The following is a 20,142-nucleotide window of genomic DNA, read 5'->3' on the forward strand; positions in this document are numbered from 1 at the left end:
GGACACAATCATCAGGAGAGGATGTTAGTATGACGTCAAGAAATTTTCCCTGGTGGTTTGGGCAAGTGTTTTTTTGATATAGGCCATGAAACATGATGAAGTCTAACATAAAAGATGCTTTCGGGCGTGACGCAGCAGCAACCTCGTGAACACCTGTAGCTGCCCAATCCATCCCAGGCAGGTTAAAATCACCACAAATGCGGACATTATATTTTGAAAAGTCTACAATTTGCTCAAGGCTCTGAAAATGGTTGATGAATTTGGTAGCATCATAAAGAGGTGGAAAATAATAATTTCCCAGTAAATAGCTGGCGCCATTTCTGGCGGATACCTCGATCCAAACACTTTCCTCGTAAAGCTCTAGATCACCTCTACGGCGCACGTTAAGCGAGCTGTCCACCGCGATTAGCACACCCCCTCCTCTTTTTTGCTTAGTCGCGGCATAATTGCGGTCACGGCGGAAGACTGTGTAACCAGGTGTGAAAAATTGAGCACTTGCGCAGGAATCGTCCAGCCACGTTTCCGTGAGGCATATAATGGGATAGTTGGTGGTGGCTACATTAGAGTAAAATGCGTCGGCCTTCGTTCGTAGGCCGCGGACATTCTGGTAATAGATGGTGCAAGTAGGGTCCGACATGCTTATTTAGAAGCGTCTTTCTGCAGTACATCCTGCCGGCCATGCAGCGTTCCGAAGAAAGGGCGAAAGAGACAGCCTTCGGGCCATGCCTCGGGCGTGTTGATGCCGTCGAAATGTTGCTCCTCGATCGCGACATGAAACGAAGAATAGCTGGGATGCCGAGATGGTAGCTGAGTGCACGTCACTTCAACGCCGTTTAAGAGGTCTTTCAACGACGAAGTCAAGTCCACTGTGGTGGTGCCGGGAGCCAGGCGCGTCACGAAGAGTGCACGTTGTCGCGGGGGTCGCACGACCGCCGCGAGAGTCGACTTTGAGCTGCGGCCGACATTAGGCCTAGCACGTCTTCGGCGCTGAAGCCGGAAGCCGTCGTCGTCTTCGGGGGCCTCAGCTGACTCTGGCGGAGGTGCCTCGTGTTTAGAGGCCGTTCGATTAGCACCTGGAAACTGCGAGGGCCTGGTCGACAAGGGAGGCGCCGCGCCTTCCCTCTTGTCAGTCGCCGCATACTTTCGTGGGGCGGTTGGCACGCTTTGTTTGTCATCCGACTTCAGCACAGTCGAATAAAATTGTGTGCCGGCTAGACCCTGTGGGTCCACACGATTCACGCTCACCGCTGTGCGTAGAAGCTCCGAGTTTCGAGAAAGATGGAGCTGCAATGAGGCAAAGTCGGCTGCGGAGTTCACTTGTAGCTTGCGTAGCAGCTCGGTCGTTCGCTCAGTTTGTTGCCGGAGCGACGCGTTGTCGGCTCGCAATTCACCGACCTCGGCCGTAAGGCTGTCAATCTTCAAACACAACTGTTGTATCATCGACGCAAATTCGCCGTTCGGCAATACGGGTGCAGCTTCGTCGCCGGTGTTGGGTCGCGCCACTTCGAAGCTGGCGGTACGTTTGGTGGCCATCGAGGCGGCGTCTCGTTCCGATGCTCGTTCGCACGCTTTGCACACATATGCACTCACGCCGGTCGTCATCAACTCATCGTAGGCGTTGCCGACGACGTTAACGCATTTGCAGTGGAAGTGCATGTTGCATTTGCAGCACTCGATATATTGTTGGCGGCCGACAATCGACTCGGAGCATTTTCCGCACACATTTTCTAGCTCCATTACTTACGATAATACTGGCCCGCAAAGTACACAACAAAATGCGCTCTGAGCAAGATTTGGAAATTTATTACAAAAAATATATGTTCTTCTAGCCAACGATATTTTGGGCGTGAAATGTACACCAGGCGTAGATTAAGCATAAAAATTACCATTCCCGCCTGATTAGTATATTTTTTGCTAGACGTCGCTGAATTTGGCCGCGGCGCATGGGCAGGTAGCGGCCGGGGTCCACGCGGGTGGGTTCCGAATTTTTTTTCAGTCGGCCAAAATTTTTTCCGCCGAAAATATTTGTGAATTCGCACATTACATACATGCGGGAATGAGGTAAAAAAATGTCAAGCGAATTGAAGAGGTCAACCAGCCATGCTTTGTTCGATCTTATCTGAAATGACCCAACTGGATTTTTTTACAGCCGTGTGAGCTGTGCGCAAGGTGCGTTAATTCCAATTGCTTACAAAGGTTCTTCGCCTGGGCCATTGTTGTATTTGCACGATTCTATTGTGCAGTTTTTTTTTTGTAAAGAGGAGTTGTCACATTTGGGTGTGCGATACAATCTGGCTCATAAGCGAGGCCACTCCCTGGCGAAATTCGTAGAGAGGCAACGAATTAACCCGTGACCTATCACGTGCATGTCGGCAGAACGGAAGAACTTATTCAAACTCAATCACTATTTTTTTCCTTCACGCTGTGCTCACTCAAACTCAGACTCGGAAAGCTCGTCTGTACACAAAATCACTCGTACTCACTCACCACCAATTTATTTGCAGTCGTACTTATCTGTACTCAAATTCAGTTTCAGTCTCAGTACTCAATCTGTGCTCACTCGTACTCGTATTCAAAAGTGTTTCTACTAATTTGTTCTAGCAATCAACCACTTGCATTCACGTGCTAAACTAGGTCTATGGTCCTATGAGCGGGGTAGGTCCCATGAAGCCACCCTTGCTTGCACTATGGCAACCATGCGACAAGCGAGTGCTGAGAGCCACGGAAGAGGGAACGGCAAGGACGGCAGTTTTTCCCCTGATCGCCTCGTTTTACCTTCCCCAAGAGGGGTGCTGCCGCACCGCAAAATGCAGGAGACTCGTGTACGCACGTCAAGATTCGAGTGCATGATCGAACTCTCAAGTTTGTACTCGTGAGTACTACTTGGGAGTGCACGTAGTCACGAAAACTGTGCTCATGAGTATATGTACTCTGTGCCCATTCGTCATCGTACTCACACTTTTCGTATGGGCCTGTACTCGTCATTGTACTCATTTCTTAAAGACGATAGTCTTTCTTGGGCTACTTAAACCCAGAAATTTTGGCCTGTCTGTATGTCTGTCCGTCTGTCTGTCTGTGACTCGATTCAGCCACCTGGCCAAAGTAAAAGGTATACTGCGCAATAGTCTTATACAGTCGAACCCCGCTACAACGAACGCCGCTTCAACGAAATTTCCGCTTCAACGAAATATTTCCAATTCCCCGTCAGCCAGCCATAGAAGTCCATGCAACAAAGTCCTCGCCACAACGAACCATTTGTCAGGCTTGCTTTCGCTTCAACGAAATTTTCGATGATTTGGGCTGGGTTTGAACAATTACAGTGGAATCTCGGTCATACGAATCTCAAGGGGCGGCAAAAATATTCGTATCACCCGAAAATTCGTATCATCAGAAAACGAGAAAAAATGGAAATGTGCTGCGCATGCGACAGGCGGCGGCAATATGGCGTCGGCTCTTGCCGCGAAGAGGTGCAGGTAGCTTCAGCAACCGCTTCTAACCTTTTGTTAAAACGGAGCTCAATGTGTAAATTAAATTGCTCATGCGGGAAAGGAGCTGACAGTATGGGAGAAGCACTATAAAATGTCATCTACGCCAAATCTCCACCGCGGAGGTGGCCCAGCCTGAGGCGCGCGTCTCCCTATTGGCGCAAGTCGTGAGGCTCCTCCCAATGCAGTTAGCGGTAACCGAGGCAGAGGCTGGCGCCTGGGTGCCGGGCTGAATTGTCAGCGCGGGCGTCAAAAGAACGCGCGCTCATCGCCGACGCGACGCGCGCACACGAACTCAAGCCTGAACCGCATGCCATTCGGGCGCGTCGGCGTTTGCGCGCGCGTTCTTTTGACGCCCGCGCTGACGATTTCGCCCCCATGTCAGATTTTACATCGCTCGTAAAATGACGCGCGACGCGCGCGGCAGTGGGAGGAGCCTGCCGACTTGCGCCAACGGGGAGGCACGCTCTTCATGGCGGCAGTTTGAAAGCGCTCCGGACAGCCCGCTGGCTCCGCCGGAGATGTTTAGGCTTACCACGGTGGCGGATATTTGATAGGCGCTTTCCCTAGCCGCGCGGACGATGCTTTACAGTGTCGTTTTCAGACTCATCAGCTCCCTTAATTCATAAGCAACTTCTTTTGTTCTTTAAAGAGCGGTCAGAAGCGGTCGGTCGAGCCACCCGCCCTACTTCGCGGCCGTTGACGCCGCCATGTTGCCGCGGCTTACCGCGCCGCGCGCCGCATGCGGGTGGTATTCGCGGTGGCGTCAGCGCGCCTGTGGCTTGCGCGGCGCGTTTTCGTGAGCAGAAAACGCTCCATGCAGTTCACGCTTAATGATTTTGTGCCTGCGTGCGACCAAGGCCACACGGCCGCACAAACACTCCCGCCTCCCGTCCACGCCGCAGTCATCTGCTCGCGGCTCGCGTGTTCGTATCACCCGCACCGGGTGATAAATGCGAACGGATCATCCGAATTTTTTTACATTGCGTACAATGCATTTTGGCCGGGGAATTTTGAAAATTCGTATCACAACGAAATTCGTATCAACCGAATTCGTATCACCGAGATTCCACTGTATTTTACAATAAAATAAGCATACGCCTCGAGATTCGCGATCGCTGCGCCGCCTGCCGCCGCTTCTCCGCGGCGTTTGCGGGATTAGCGTTGCGTGGCTGATAGGTGGTCATGCAGTGTTTCGGTTCTCTTTCGCTTCTCTTTGCCTTTCCGCGCACTAAACAACTTGTTATGGTGACGTCTGTAAGCTAACTGCACGTTTAGGGCACTTAAAAAAAACAGCTGCGTCTTGGTAGAGCGCTCTAACGCCAACAAGAGCTACCCGGGGAGGCGGTTCTGCGCGCTTCTTGGCCGCTCTTGCGGGCGTCGGCGACGGCAGCAGCATATCACCGCTGTCACCTTCGAACACGTCAGCACAAGTGATCGCCTCGTTTAGACCTGATATTGGCACTGTAAGAGGTTGGTTCGTTTGCAGCGCAAACAAATGCGGCTTTGCTTCGAATATGTACGTCGTAGAAAAATATGTTGCGGGGATGTGATAACCCAATAGCTGACAAAAACTTGTGCCTTTTGTGGGAATATAAGCCACGCGAAAATGTTAAGTACACTCAAAGCCTGTGCATTGTCAGATATTTGCCCACTCATGCATTATAGTAAGAACCAAGGTATATGTTAATGAAACCATGGGAAAATGAAAGGTAGCTGCAAACCAGGAATAAATAGAATAGTCGTAGGGGAATTAAAAAAAAATGAGTGCAGCTTCTGAAATGCTAAAGACGTTTGTTTGAGCAAGGTAGTATTCACCAGACCAACTAGATGCGAAATGCACTGATATTTCGCTAGACATGGAGGGGGGGGGGGGGAGGAGGAGGAGGACGCTCAACTATAATTGTTTACAAATGCGGAGCGAAATCAACGAATGCACGAACACACAAGCTGTGTGTTCACTTTTCGTTTGTTTTTCGCCTTCAACGAACGGCTGATCACTCGGCGGACGCATTTTTTGAAGAATACAGGGTTGGCAATTCACAAGCGATACGAGGTGTCTTTGGAAGAGTTGATTGATTGGTTGCAGGGTTTAACGCGCCGACGCAACGGAGACGATGAGGCACGCCGTAGTGGAGGGCTCCGGATTAATTTTGACCACCTGGAGATCCTTAACGTGCGCCGAAATCTCGTACACACGGGCTCGTTGGAAGAGTGTCGTATCTGATAAGGGTCTCTGATTTCGGTTTATGCTAGATTCTGCAGTCTCCCTGTGTCATGACGATGTTTAGAAGAAGAGTTTGGTCGTGGACGCGGATTACTCTATAAGCCCATCTTCGCGCTTCTCGTGGAGGATAAATGTAACAGAAGAATCTTTGCGAGCGCACACCTCGGGACAAGACGACCCATCATTAAATTTGTCGTCGTGTGCTGACTCCGGAGTGTAATTTTGCATTATCCATCGTACTTCTTTGGTACAACATTTGTGAAATTTATGCCGCATTGGCTTGTTCATGGTACTGATCAATATCTACTATGTGATATTGGCAGGCGTAACTTGCGTGCTGTCAGGTATGAGTGCTCCGCTGGGTTTTGTAAGTGCACAAAGTCAATTTACAGCATAGTGTGTATGGCCGCAACATGACCATAGGAGGAAACACTGCTTACGGAGACACTGCCACTAAATTTCAGGGCAGCGGAATTGCAATCAGCTTCATGAAATGCTGGCTTCGGGACGCCGGCCTGTGACACACGCCCGGCGCTCATATAGATCTCACTAAGGACGCGTCATTTGCGTTTATACTCTCGTGAACACACCACGCTTGCAAACAGAGTGCCTGCTCCACGTTATTCGGTATTTCGAACGCGGACAAACGGTAAATCGCTGTCTTGAACGAGCCCCAAAAGCAACGGCGTCAGGGGGGAGCGGGCCGGGGACTCCCGCGCCTGCTTTCGAAACGGGCCGCTAGGGGGATTTCAGTGGCGCCCCTACAGGCCGCGCTCGAGGCGTATAGCGCCAGCTATCTGTAACTTTTTATACATTCAGGACGCTTAGTTTCACCGAAAACATGCGCGGTGCGGCCACACCGCCACAAAAAAAAAAAAAAAAAAAAAAACACCTCATAGGCGGACGCCATTGTTTGATGGTGATAACGATGTGGCTGGCCGTCTTTATATGAGGCGCAGGCCCGGTTCGCCAAGCCGGAGCTACAGCCAATCCGTATCCAGTTGAAATCACACAAATGTGCTCCGCTGCTGGCGCGGCGCCGTCATGTATGCGTTGTGAGCAACTGTCCTTGCCGTTTTCCTTCTACTATTCTTAATAGCCAAGAGCAAAAATCATGTTTGCGTGTTTGGTCTTGAAGCCAAGTCATCCTATCTTAAGTCATGAGCGCGCAGTTTTAAATGCAAGCGCGCGCGTCTAACCTGCCAAGGTCAGTAGCTGCCACGCCGTGTCAGATGATAAGATAATGGCACTGCTCCTGCTACAAGTGAGAGGGGGGCTTCCGAGGGCCTAGCAGCTATCTGCAAGTAATCAGCTCGGTGGACACGCCTTGTTGTACAGCAATACGTTTTGCGCCTGCATTTCTTCACCCCACTCCGCAACGCGTTCTTCGCGTGCAGTGAAAGAACAGATAACCATTGGTATGTTTGTTATCCGAATAAACATGACGTTATTGCGCGTCACTCCTTTTTCTAAACATTGTATTATGCTGCCAATGATGCGGAAGCATACGGGGCTATTTTTCTGGCCTTTTCGTTGTGTGTTGCGGCAGATTTCGCCTCAACGAATTTTCGCCTCAACGAATTTTCGCTTCAACGAAATTTTTCGCACGTCCCGTCAATTTCGTTGTAGCGGGATTCGACTGTATACTCGCAGCCAAATGTGAGCGTCTAAGCCTGGTTTATATGTTCATACAGACCGAAAATTAATACACAAGGGATATTTACAGTGTTCCCTTACTAAAAAATTCATAAATGCATGGTTTTTCGATAGCAAATGATGTTGTGCATCTACTGCAGAAAACCGCCACCTGCTGTTGCCCACGCCACCTCCTGACGGCATATGAGAAATCACGCGGCAACAGCAACGAAAGGTTCCACTAGCTAGGTTCCACGTTCTGCTTGGAACGCACGTGGAGCATAGCCATGCGGTTCTATAAACATTGCAGTCGGCCGCCTCGATTCACGTGCGAGAGGAACCTGGCCTGTAGCAGTGGAGCGCGGTAAATTCAAATCACCTTGAGCAAACCTTTAGTGTGTTTACCTTGGGATGAGCGCGACAGAACAGGAACAGCATGAGAGGTGAGCGGGAAAGCAAAGGGAGGCATTTCCTTGGCAAATGTCCACAAAGACTATCGTCTTTTGACGACATTTGCAACGGAAGGAGTAGACACGCGGCCAATTTTTTGTCTGGCCACTATGCTCACTCGTGAGTTTCAGTACAAGTGAGTGTACCCACGAGCGAGTACGGCGACCTATGGTCACGTGTGACATTGCATAGGTCAAGACAGTTAAAATGGCAAATGGTTTCAATGCTCCTTGTTGGAATCTTAAGGGCAGCAGGAGCGGGATGAGCAAGTTTATGAAGTGCCAGGCAGTCTCGCTGCCACATTTGCGAGCGCCAAGTACACTTTCTCTTGCTGGGCATGTGTTTTGCATCTGCGTGGTACAGAGAGAGAGAGAATCAGCTGCGCATTGCAGTCGTGCAGGTGTGGTACTTTTTCCAGAAGCGTTAGGGATGAATGAAGCGTTTGCAGCCCCAGAAGCCTCAAGAACGTTGTTGAGCAACGTGACAAAGCCTTTTTCTTTGTCGCCGGGCCCAGTTGCCCAAGAGCAGCTGCCAGAGACGCCTGCTTCTTGTGGCACCAGTTAGATTTCGCCTCTCCATCTTCTGGGTGGCTGATGAAGACGAAATAACGAGGTTCTTGAAGAAGCTCGAGCCGAGAGGACGATCTCGACTCGCTCCGATGACCAACGTCCGATGCTTGAAGCAGGTGAGGGAGGAGAACTGCCTTTCTTGCTGGATATTAGGGTTATTTACACTATTCACATTACCCCAAGTATTTACATCAAGACAGAATGATGGTTACATTGTCGCTCTGCCCGCAGCAGCCTGTTCGGCCAAGATCTATACTGAATTAGATCCCTCTCGACCGACCTCGGACAAAACCCAACACTCTGGTTTTGATCCCAAAAACCACACCTCCAAAGGGGGGCGTTCAAAAAAGAGCGAAAACTATTTTCAACATGATTCATATGGAGCACATATTGGCCACAAGAACCAACCAATCCTAAACATGTCCTCACCTGCGGTCACATGACCCAACGCTCTCTCTCATGCAACTCCTAGTGCATTTCCTGCGCACGTTATTGCAACCGACAAGCAAATACAAGACATATACCACCTAAAGTCACTGACCGTGTGGAGTGGTCACCCCATTACGCTAAGCGGGCAGCACATACACAAAGCCAAAGCCGAACACTCAGCGCAGTCTTCGCGCGGCTAACATCTTAGTGTCCTCGCCTTGCCGCCCCGCATTTGTCCGCGCACGCTCGCCCGCACAGTGAGGGAGTCGTTGCTAGTCCCCTCCTCAAACTGAGGAATCCGCCGCCAGACTCGTGGGAAGAGCTGCTCTAAACCCAGGCGAGCATTCTCGAGGCAAATGACCCATAATCAAGCTGCACCTACGCCGGCTTTGCAAATCAAAAAAGTGCACTAAGAGACTGCATCCTTTTGCTTCCCGTCAGCTTGTCCACCTTGATGACGAACGACCGAGCCACTTCCCAATATCGGGATGCCATAATAGCGGCATGCGCGCTGTCCGAGAGGGGACCCCGCGCCGGGGCTGTTTTCACTGCTGTGCAGCCATCCGCCGTCCACTGAGACCGCCCGGTCGAGCTGACCGCATAGCTGACCGAGAGGTACTCGGGCTAAGCACCCCCGTCTTTTGCCACACAAAAGGAAGGAACACGTAGCATGCACTCGGCGGCCCCCAACTTGGCGTCTCTGCGGTTGCATGAAAGGAACGCAGCGTGACAGCTACAAGCGGAGGCAATGCCGATACATGAGCTACCGGCGGCTTTCATTAATTCAATGAGGATCCCGAACTTAACAGCACCTGTGCTTGCTGCAGGAGGAGCCAGCTTTGAACTCTTTCTCACCAGGCCCTGCAGCACTCCTCAGGGCTCCCATGGCAGAGCCGCACAACTCTCCCGTCAGTTATTTGTTTATTTATATTTATTTATTTATACATACTGCAACCTGTAAGGGCTATGGCAGGAGTGGGGAACAGGCCGGTACAAAACAAACATGGTGTAATACTTTGCGAAGGGAAGTAAAATACAAAGTTCCAAGACATGGCATCACATGGTGGCATAATGAAGACATGGTGGCAAGGTACAGAACACAGCAAACATACTGTGCAAAACTGTGCATACTGTGCATACTGTGCACACTGTGCACAGCAAACATAAAAAAAAGAAAACTGTCAAAGGGTATTTATGGATAACAAGAATTCGTTTAAGGGCAAAGAACGTATGTCACCGGATAAGTTATTCCAATGACCAATAAGTTATTATTGGTGATGTATGTGTTGACCACAAATTCTGTCATTTCTTTTTCACTTATATTGCCTTATCGTGTTTGACACTCGTGTTTGACAGTTGGCAGACGAGAGGGCCGGTGCTGCTGCACTCAGGAACACTGTGGACATTACAACGGTACCCTACACAGACCTCAAGCCACACATAAGACAACACTTGCGCAGAACATGGCAAACACACTGGAATGAACAGACAGACAACAAACTACATGTAATAAAGCCACACTTGGGACGGTACACATCTGACTCACACAACAGACACACGGAAGTCGCCTTGGGTAGGCTGCGGATAGGGCACACCCATGCGACGCACTCGTATCTGCTGACGGGATCTCCTAGACCCCAGTGCGGCCGGTGCGGAGAGGCCCTATCCATAGTGCACATACTAATCACATGCAAGGCACTTCACACAACACGACACAAACACTTCAGAGAACTCTACAGACAACATATTCCCCTACATCCATCTTTTTTCCTAGGTGACGATGCCATTGTTTCCGTCAAACGTGTGTTTGAGTATCTGTCAGAAGTCAAGTTTTTAAACCTCATTTCCTATCACGCATCATGAAATCTGGCCCTTTACACCAGCCATCCTCACTGTCTTTTATTGATTTTACTTTTGTTCTTGCTTATTGATTCAGTGTCTAAGTTCTCACCTCTCATATTTAACCACTGTTTTGGCGCTCTTTGCCCTAGTTGGCCTTGCGCCATTAACATCCAACCATCATCATCATCACTCGTGTTTGACACTCTGTATGTGTTTTTTTTATTGTATGCGCTTGATAATCTGCAATGCGTTTGAACATTTTATATTTTATTCGATGTAATGATTGATTCGATGCAATGTTTGATGTTTGATGATTTAGTGTGTTTTGAGCGTTTGAGATCCAGCAATCTGGTTTGAAGTATGTCGCGCTCATGCTGTCTGCTGCGTGTACTGTCTGGTGTCGAAGGCCCAGTCAGGTGGCTTTCAATGCCGCCTCTTGCCTTGGCACCAAGACAGACCGCTATTGAACATCGTTTTTGTCAATAAACAATAACACAAACAAACAAACAAACAAAGTTCAACAGTTCGTGGAAAGAAGCTAAATTTAAACGTGTTAGTACGGGCGTAGAATGGTGTGATATTCAAAGGATGGTAGTGGCGTGTTGAAGAAGGTCTGGAACATGTTAAGTACAGATCTTTTGAAAGTTTGCACGTCGAAAAAATTATAGAATATAATAACTTGAGAGACTCAGTGTTCCTTCGCGATGAAAGTAGAGATAGGTTCAAAGATGGTAATGCTGACGTAGGTGAAAAAGCAGAGTCATATCGCCTGAAGATGAATCTAATGGCCTTTTTCTGTACCGATTCTATTTGTTTTACTTCGCACTGGTTGTAGGGATTCCATACAGGTGACGCATATTCGAGCACTGGGCGGATAAGGGTCTTGTACACAGTTTGTTTTGTATCGCTAGGGGCCGCAGATAGTGTACGCCGGAGGTAACCAAGTTTTTTTAGGGCTTTAGAAGTTATGTAATCAATATGGAGGGACCAGGACAGGTTAGGAGTAAAAAGCACGCCAGGGTATTTATATTGGTAAACTCTCAGCAGGGACAGTCCATTAAATGAGTAGTTGAAATCTGAAAGAACTAATTTATTAGTAAGGGACATGAACACAGTTTTTTTGTAGTTAATATTCATTTGCCAGGAACGGCACCAGTTGTAGAAAGATGCAAATGAATCGTTGAGAAGGATGTGATCATTGGGCGAGTGAATTACATGATATAAAACACAATCATCAGCGTACAAACGAATCTTAGAGTGAACAATATCAAGCAAGTCATTAACATAAAGCAAAAATAACAGAGGCCCGAGGACTGAGCCCTGCGGAACACCAGAAGTGATTTTGGCCAGGGAAGAAGCAACGGAATCAAAGTACACAAATTGAGATCGGTTCGAAAGAAAGCAAGAAATCCAGTGAACTAATTGTGGGTTATTGAGGATCTTATTTAATTTGTGCAAGAGTTTTGAATGAATAACAGTGTCAAAGGCTTTAGAAAAATCGACAAAGGTGGTGTCAATCTGATGTCCTGCGTCAAGGTTCATGGAAATGTCTTGTGAAAAGGCAATAAGTTGCGTCACCGTGCTGAACCCGCGTCGAAACCCATGTTGAAAATTGGACAGAATGTTATTAGACTCGAGGAAGTTCATGATATGTTTAAAGATTATGTGTTCAAGCATTTTACAAGAGTATGAGGTTAATGAAATAGGTCTATAATTGGAAAAAGAGTACTTATCGCCGGATTTGAACAGAGGAAGAACTTTACCTATTTTCCAGGACGAGGGAACGGTACCGGTGCGGATGGATGTGTCAAGAATAATTTCAAGGTACCGAGCACACCACTGGGAATACCGGAGTAGAAATGCATTGGGAATGCAATCAGGACCACTGCATTTTTTTGCGTCCATTCTGCGGTAATTGTAATATTCCCAATGGAGATATTAGAAAGGCGATTTCGGAAGGGAGGGACAACGTTATTGTCAACAGAAAAATTGGAACTAAAATAGTCATTGAAGGCATTTGATATGTCAGCTGCGTCACATAATGTTTCGCCATCAGAAGTGAATGAAGACGGTAAAGCGGATTTGGGAAGGATAGAACTTCAAAACTTTTTGGGATTACTTTTAAGCAAAGTTTGAAGCTGTACACTATAATAAAAATCCCTAGCCGGGTTTGTTATCCGTCGAAGTTCTTTCGCGAGTTTGAACTTTGTGATAGTGTCAGGGTTATTGTTACGTTTAGATCGCCTGAGGCTATTCACACGGCGTGGTAAGTGTAGAATGTCGCGATTCATCCATGGAACACTGGGATTAGTCTTCTTCGTCTTTAGTGGGATAAACTGCCGTATGCAGGAGTTAACAAGCCGCTCGAAGAATTCTACAAGGGCGTTAGTGTCACCACTGAGACTGAGCTCGTTGAACGCCTCGAAGCTATCGAACAATTCCTCGATAATAGAATTATCGTCAGCGTTACTGAAGTCAGGGAAAGTTGTGAACAGCGAACCAGGTTTAGGCAATGAAGAAGGAAGGTTAACAACAACTGCACTGTGGTCAGATATTCCTGTAATTATCTCATGAGTGAAGCCATTCTGCGCAGCACGAGCGCTAAGAAAAACTAAATCCAGTAGGGCGTTGGGCCGGTAACGATCTGGAGAAGCCTAGCAGAGAGTGACAAATTTAGGAGTGCTTTGTTAATAATGGTATCGCGACCGCTGCAGGTCATTGCCGACCAGTTAACACCACATGCATTGAAATCGCCCATGCAAACGAAATGTGCCGCAGAAAAGTTATGTTCAAGAATGAATTGGCTGAGGGAGTGAATGCTTTCAACCGAACACCCAGGAGGGCGATAAAATACACCGATTACAATTGACTTTTTAGGAAGATGCAGCTTGCACCATACTGATTCAGTCGCAGCTGGAGAAGGCAATACCGAAAACTTAAGGTCAGAACGCAGTAGCAAAGCAACACCACCACCTTTCATATTAGAGCGATCAGACCTAACTGCGATGAATCCTGGTGGGGTAAACTCTGAATCAAGTATGCCATCATGTAACCATGTTTCGGTGATCCCAATTACATGGGGGGAATACGAGGAGACAAGAGCAAGAAGATCTGGAAATTTATTAGTGACACTTCTGGCGTTTAGATTAAGGAGGGTGAGGTTATCTGGTAGCTTACGTGCAGGTCAGGAAGGCGACGAACAACTAGACTGAACGGATGCAGGTACAGAAGGGGGGCGGTTTACTTTAACCTGACTTTTAACTAGCATATTGAGGTTAGTGTCCCAGTCATGACGAGTGTCGTCAATGTAAACATAGTCGAAACGTATTTTAACTGTGGAACCATTGCTACGATGAGATGAGGTGGCCTCCCAAAGTTTCCTACGTAACGAACGTACTCGTGCAGAATAATCTTCAGCAATGCGGAAATCAGTACCTTTTAGCTTTGGAGCATTGCTCAGAATATCCATTTTATCTCTGAAATCCAACAGTTTGAGAATGACTGGACGTGGAAGACCATTGTGCGCCGTACCGATTGGGTGACAGCGCTCAGTACGAGGGCACACCATTTCCAAATGCTCGGACATAAATTTCGCAACGGTAGCGAGTAAAGAAACATTTGTTTCTTCTGATTCTTCGGGCAAACCATGGATGATAATGTTGTTCCTTCGAGAGCGATTTTCTAGTTCGTCGTTTTTAGAAACAAGTTTTGATACTGTTTGTGATAAGTGCAAAATCTGCATCAGTGCTGCACCAGTGGGCCCAGCAGTGCACGGTATTGTTAGTTTCGATCGTGTTAAGGGCATTGCACCGTGTTTTGTGGCTCTCTCCTTTGAGGCGCCCAACAGGACTGGCGGAGGGGCTGTGAACCAAAGCGGGGGGCCACAGTCCAAGCCTGCGATCATGGAATCCCAAGGAAACTGCAAAATTCTGGTGGCAAAGCAGGGCTTACCCGGCAAATGCCCATGGAAGCCCATGTGACAGCATTAACGAAATGTGCTGCAGCTCCAGCCTGAGGCCAGCAGTGTCCGAAAAGTGATTCGTTTTCTGCTGGGGCATAGAAGACCCTGTTGTGGCTGAGAGGAGAAGGGCTCCTCCTCGTCGGGCAGGGAGGAGTGGGAGCGGGCTTGCTTTCGCTGTTTGGTCGGGCGAGGCCCCAAACGCTCTGCTCACTTTGTGGTGCAAACAGAGTGTCTGGCCAGGCGCTTCAGCAGAACGCTTTGCTTGCGTGCTCCCCGGTGCCGGGGAGGAAAACGCGATGACCAGTTCTGGCAGCAGTGTCGGGGCCGAGCGGCCAAGTTCCTGCGGGGTGTGTGGGAGATGAACCTCTGCTTTGCAGGCTGGACGGGGTGAAGGAGCGGCTGAAGGAGACGGACACGGAGTTTGAGAATGCGCGCAAGCGTGCCAAGAAGGCCAAGCTGGCGTTTGAGAAGATCAAGCGCGAGCGGCACCGCAAGTTCACCGCCTGCTTCGACCAGGTGTCGAACCGCATCGACGAGATCTACAAGGCGCTGACCAACAACGCCAGCGCACAGGCCTTCCTCGGGCCCGAGAACCCCGAGGAGCCCTACCTCGAGGGCCTCAACTACAACTGCGTGGCTCCGGGCAAGCGCTTCCAGCCCATGAGCAACCTCTCAGGCGGGGAGAAGACCGTGGCCGCGCTCGCCCTGCTCTTCGCCGTCCACAGGTGAGCCTGCTCCTCCTCGCACCAGGGGGCTTCCGGAGGGGCAGTTTGTACACAAGCAGCACGTGCAGGTTTGGAATTTTGCATGATCCTGCGGCGGGGACATTGAACAGCCCGAGTGACTTTATGGGAAAACCATTCATTTCAAGGAATTCTAAGCACATCACTGTTTGTTGTAAAAGTGAAGTCGTTATGCAAAAAAGTCCCAACGTACACTACATATCAGTGTTGCACAAAACAGCGTTCCTAGAACTAATTCCTTCTGGGAGGAACCTAGGAACGTGACCGTTCCGTTCGGAGTGGGTGCATGGGTGAGACAGCTGCGCATATTGCGCAGATATGATACAAATTTGTTTTCCTGCGCCAGGCTGCTCCAAAAGCTTGAAAATTGCAAAAATTGCGCCAAACTGCTCCAAAACAGTCTGAGAGCCAAGGAATTTAATGCTCCTGTCAGTTTCATTGGAAAAATGCTTACTGACAGCATAATTTTCCAACACCGCCAAGGTGATGCTGTTTTTGAAGGTTTAATTGATTGATCATTCATAAAAAAATCGCATAAAATTGTCCCGAGATAGTTTTTTCGAAAGTCACAATGTCGGGTTTTTAAATGTGCGTTTTTAAAATTTTCCCATCGAAAGCCGCCGCAAAGTCCTGTAGAAAAAATACTTTTGTGTACTGAGGCGTCAAACCGCGTGTGCAAGTTGATGAATAAAACGGGAATTTTTGGAGCGCCGTATCTCCGGAACGACATTACTGGGCTCCGCCATCTTGGTGTGAAGATGTGGAAACATGGCCGCCGGGCGAAGCAGTTCCTTGTGGTTCAGGCAGAGCGCTCTTCGTTGATTTCTACCTTGGTTTTAGTTATGGGGGCGGCTGGTTTCACATTTAATCGTTTCATCTGTTGCGGGAAGTTGCGCGGCTCAAAAGACGGGAGTTAATCGAAAACAACATGGCGCCCGCTAATTCGCCGTGTTTCGGCCTTGAGTGTGAGGCCAGTGCGTGCTTGAAGTGAAATTTCGGACTCATTTCGGTGTTATAAAACACTGAGTTATTGCTGCCTTTCACAGCGAACTTGCGAGCGATGGGAATGGGACGGTCGACGCTGCAGAATGGGCGGCCCGATAGCGGGACTGGCTATTGTTACACGCTAGTATTAATGGTTCATCTATCTGAAGTGAAATTTAATGCCAAAAGGGAGGTGGCTAAACATACCAACGTTACTCAGATTATGATCGTAGTGAACGTGCACCTTGGAGATCGAAATGGGAGGGCTGGTGGGGTGCGACGACTATGACCTCGCTTTGCGCAGCTTTTGCCGTGGCTGTACAGTTGTGCGTAAAGACGAGTCTGGGATTACAAAAATAACAATTTCGGCATTCACATGATAATAAAAATGCCTTACGATTGCTTAGTTTGTCAATTCGATATTTTCAATGGAACTCCACGCTATCTATGCATAGAGCCTAAGAATTTAAAAATGGTTATAATAGTATAGAAAAAAAAATAGTGCAGTTTATAGTAGAAAGGTAGTGCAGTTCGCACCTTGTGATACTCTGGTAGAAAAAAACTTGAAAGGCTGTTTCAGTGTTATGTAAATTCAAAACTGACTAAAAAGTGCACTTTTCGCGCGTGAGTTGCCAAATATTTAATTTTTTAGGCTCCTAAGGGGACATAATAAATGTCGTTTTTCTGCTCCAAATCAAGGTTCTTCTGCTCCAAAATGGAGATTTCGCTGCTCCAGAAACTGCTCCCAAATCACATTCAGGTGTCTCACCCCTGTGGGTGGAACTGTAACCGTGGCTCGTCACATTTACGAGGGAATGGCAGAGGGAACAGCGTTCCTTCTGTAAATGTTTCATCGCTAGGATGTGGCTGTTTTTGGTGCCAAGGCTTTAGGGCGCTGAAGCCAGTACAAAAGTCCATGGGCCATCACGGTGTTTCTGTTTTCCCGGCCTTTTGCGAACGTGCTTCCTCGAAGGTCAGAGGCAGAAGAATAACCATGCAGCGGGCCGCAGCCTGTCGGACAAGCTGCAGCAATGGCGCACGGCCTCGTCGCTACGGCAGACGGCAGTGAGACGGGTGTTTTGGTGCCCCTTTGACTTGTCTTCCACCGTGAGCTCTTCTTTTGTACAACCGTGCACAGAAGAACTTGGAGGACGCTTAAGCTTTGCCTTTAAGAGTGGAACGCGAAAGCTGCGCAGGAGCAGACGCGACTTCACCACGTTCATCACACGTGTTCTCTACAGGCAGCCGAAGGGGCCTTCTCTCCTGTCGGCCACCTGGAGCTCGGAGAGCGCGCCAGAGGTGTGCTCACTGCGTGCCCAGCTTCTCATTCTTCAACTGTTTCCGCCCAGAGCGAGGCGAGAGCTAGATCTCGTGTTCAATAACTACCATCCCTGAGAGCTGAAAGGTGGATATGGCCTCGGATGTTCTATTGGCCCATGGCACGGACATGGCGCTATAACGCGCCGCCATAACTTTTCACACGCACCGAGCAGACCTACAGTTTCGTGATGTTTGCCAGGTCTGCCACATTGGTTTTCGCATCTCCTGGAAGTTATTGAGCCATCTTCCCTTCGCACCATAGCGGTGCGACGGCTGTGATGTATTGTTTTGGACCGGTTCCGGCCAGTGCTGCAGCCGAGTCGTGGTAGCGCAGATGGGTGCTGCTGTCTTGCGCAGAGTTGCCCTGTTCCGACAACGAGAAGCCAGTTGACAGTGTTAGGAACTGTTTAGTGCCTGGCCGAGTTACAGCAGATGTGTATGACAAAAAGGCAAACATGAATTCTCAATCTCGCAGAGTAACACTCTGAATCTCTGTTGTTGACGCACTGGCTTCGATGCTGACGCGTGCGAGAATTCAAGGAGCAAAATACAATGGTCAAAGTTGTACACACGGCACCACAGAGAGTTTTGATGGCTGTCAAGCAATATACACAGAAGAGCCACACTGGTGAGCGCATGCACAGACAGACTCCTGAGCCTCAGGAACTGAACCATGTTTTCCTCAAGTACAACGCGGCAGTGCACTCAAGCGCTTTGTTGGAACGGCTCTTCAGAAGTGCTAAAGAAGTTTCAACGAAAAAACCGGGTTCGTCTATCTGACTCCAACATTGAGATGCAACTCTTGCTGAGTTCAAACAAGGGACTCTTCTAATTGCGTACTCGGTTGGCTGCTCCGGTCCTCTGGCTCGGAGTCGCCAGATGCCAAGGCGGCTCGCAATCAGAGCGCGAGAGGCAGCGTACCAACCGAATACATCGGCGGTCTCGGAGCAGCGCGCCTGTAGCGCCACCGTGCAGCCAGCGCGGGAAGCCGCCGGGTAAACCGCGGCGTTTTGTGTCATGTCACCCGTCCTCCCGGCCAGATCAAAGCCAGAGCGGTCGGGAGCGCTCCGAAAGAACCAACCGAAGGTAGTTCGAGCACTCGAATTCTACCAACCGAAGGCGTGGTCGCTTTTCAGAGCCCTCCAGAGCGCTCGTAAATGCCCAACCGAATTCGCCATAAGTTGCAAATGCGTATTCTATACTCGGATACAAGTCAAGAAAAAAGGGGCGTAGCCCAATCCCCCACTTCCAATACAATGGTGTCGCTCTATCAACGTGACGTCGCAGCCGATCGCCTTGCACCTGCAGGCAGCGCTCGGAGCCAAGCTTTTCTGAGTGAGTCCGCGCCGAAAAGTACTTCTTCAGGGCACCTACATTTTGAGCCAAGATAAAATTCTTAGCTAAAAATTAGGGGTGTGCGAATATCAAATTTTTCGAATTCGAATCGAATTCGAATATCTAGCTTCGAATATCGAATCGAATATCGAATAATTAAGGGCGAATGTGGCTTTCGAAATCAACCTTTGATTTCTTTGTGAATTTCGATGAAAATTTGCACAGCAACCGGAAATGCTTTTTTGGTAACAACATGAAAATTTCAAAGTAATATTTTGAAAACTTCTTTATAAAATTTTCTTTCTGTCCACTTTGCACCGAGCTTGAGTGGCCTATAAAGCATGATAGAAAGCTTGTTCAAAACACTTTGCACTTCCAAATGAATGGACGAGGTCTTGACAGTCTTAGATTTTTTATTAGAACACAACTTTTTTTCGTTTTTCGTTTTTTAGAGGTGAATGTACAACAGGCATATAGACAATGAATGACCATTTGAATAAAAAATTCACCAAAAGTAAACCTGAAACACCAAGAGTGTCCCAACCTGAACTGTTGATCAAGGAATGAACCTCAAAAAACGGAATCAAAAATACACCTACAGGTCACAAAGAAATCATTAAAACAAGAGACGTAGGTAGCAAAAAAAAACTTTCGAGAAAACAGATTCCGAAGTTGAAAAATAGATTTCATTCATCAATAGTCGCCAGGGTTGTAGCCTTTCATAATTTTTTAACACGGGGCTTTTGGAATGCCTTGCCTTAAAATTGGAGTGCCTTTTGCACCCTTTTTTTTCCATAAAACATCAATTGCAGCTTCTCTGTGAATCGTACACAGCCCAGTTTGCAGACCAAGGGGGGTAGACGGCTTGAAATGCAAAGTAGGTTAGCTGGTTGCTTGTACTGCACTGCAAAACTTCCCTCTGCAGTGACCATGGCAACAAATTAAGCACTCTTTTATTTTCCTTCAATTTGAAAACTGAGCTTTGACTTCTTTTATGCTTCATATCATTGCCTGGAGCAGCAGCTTACGTGCAGGCGTTCAGTGCCAAAAGTTTACATACCACAAGGGTACAAATGAGCTACTTTGAAGCTTGGCATAATATTTTTCATAACTCCAACTTCAACAATTGGACATTTTTTGGTACTCTTGAAATTGAGGGCAT

The 20,142-nt window shown here is 48.3% G+C and overlaps 1 protein-coding gene across 1 annotated transcript in view; it reads left to right on the forward strand.

The window, feature by feature from the left end:
• The window catches only part of Smc1 (structural maintenance of chromosomes 1), a 102,477-nt gene that overhangs the window by 53,389 nt on the left and 28,946 nt on the right, over window positions 1-20,142 (forward strand). Inside the window, exon 9 of the mRNA XM_077685372.1 lies at window positions 14,976-15,323. Within this exon, the coding sequence (XP_077541498.1) occupies window positions 14,976-15,323 (348 nt within the window). The remainder of the gene's footprint in view (window positions 1-14,975; window positions 15,324-20,142) is intronic.

This window comes from Haemaphysalis longicornis, unplaced genomic scaffold (genome assembly GCF_048455015.1).
Source record: "Haemaphysalis longicornis isolate Haplotype H1 unplaced genomic scaffold, Haemaphysalis longicornis Haplotype H1 scaffold_9, whole genome shotgun sequence".
In the NCBI taxonomy this organism is placed as follows: domain Eukaryota; kingdom Metazoa; phylum Arthropoda; class Arachnida; order Ixodida; family Ixodidae; genus Haemaphysalis; species Haemaphysalis longicornis.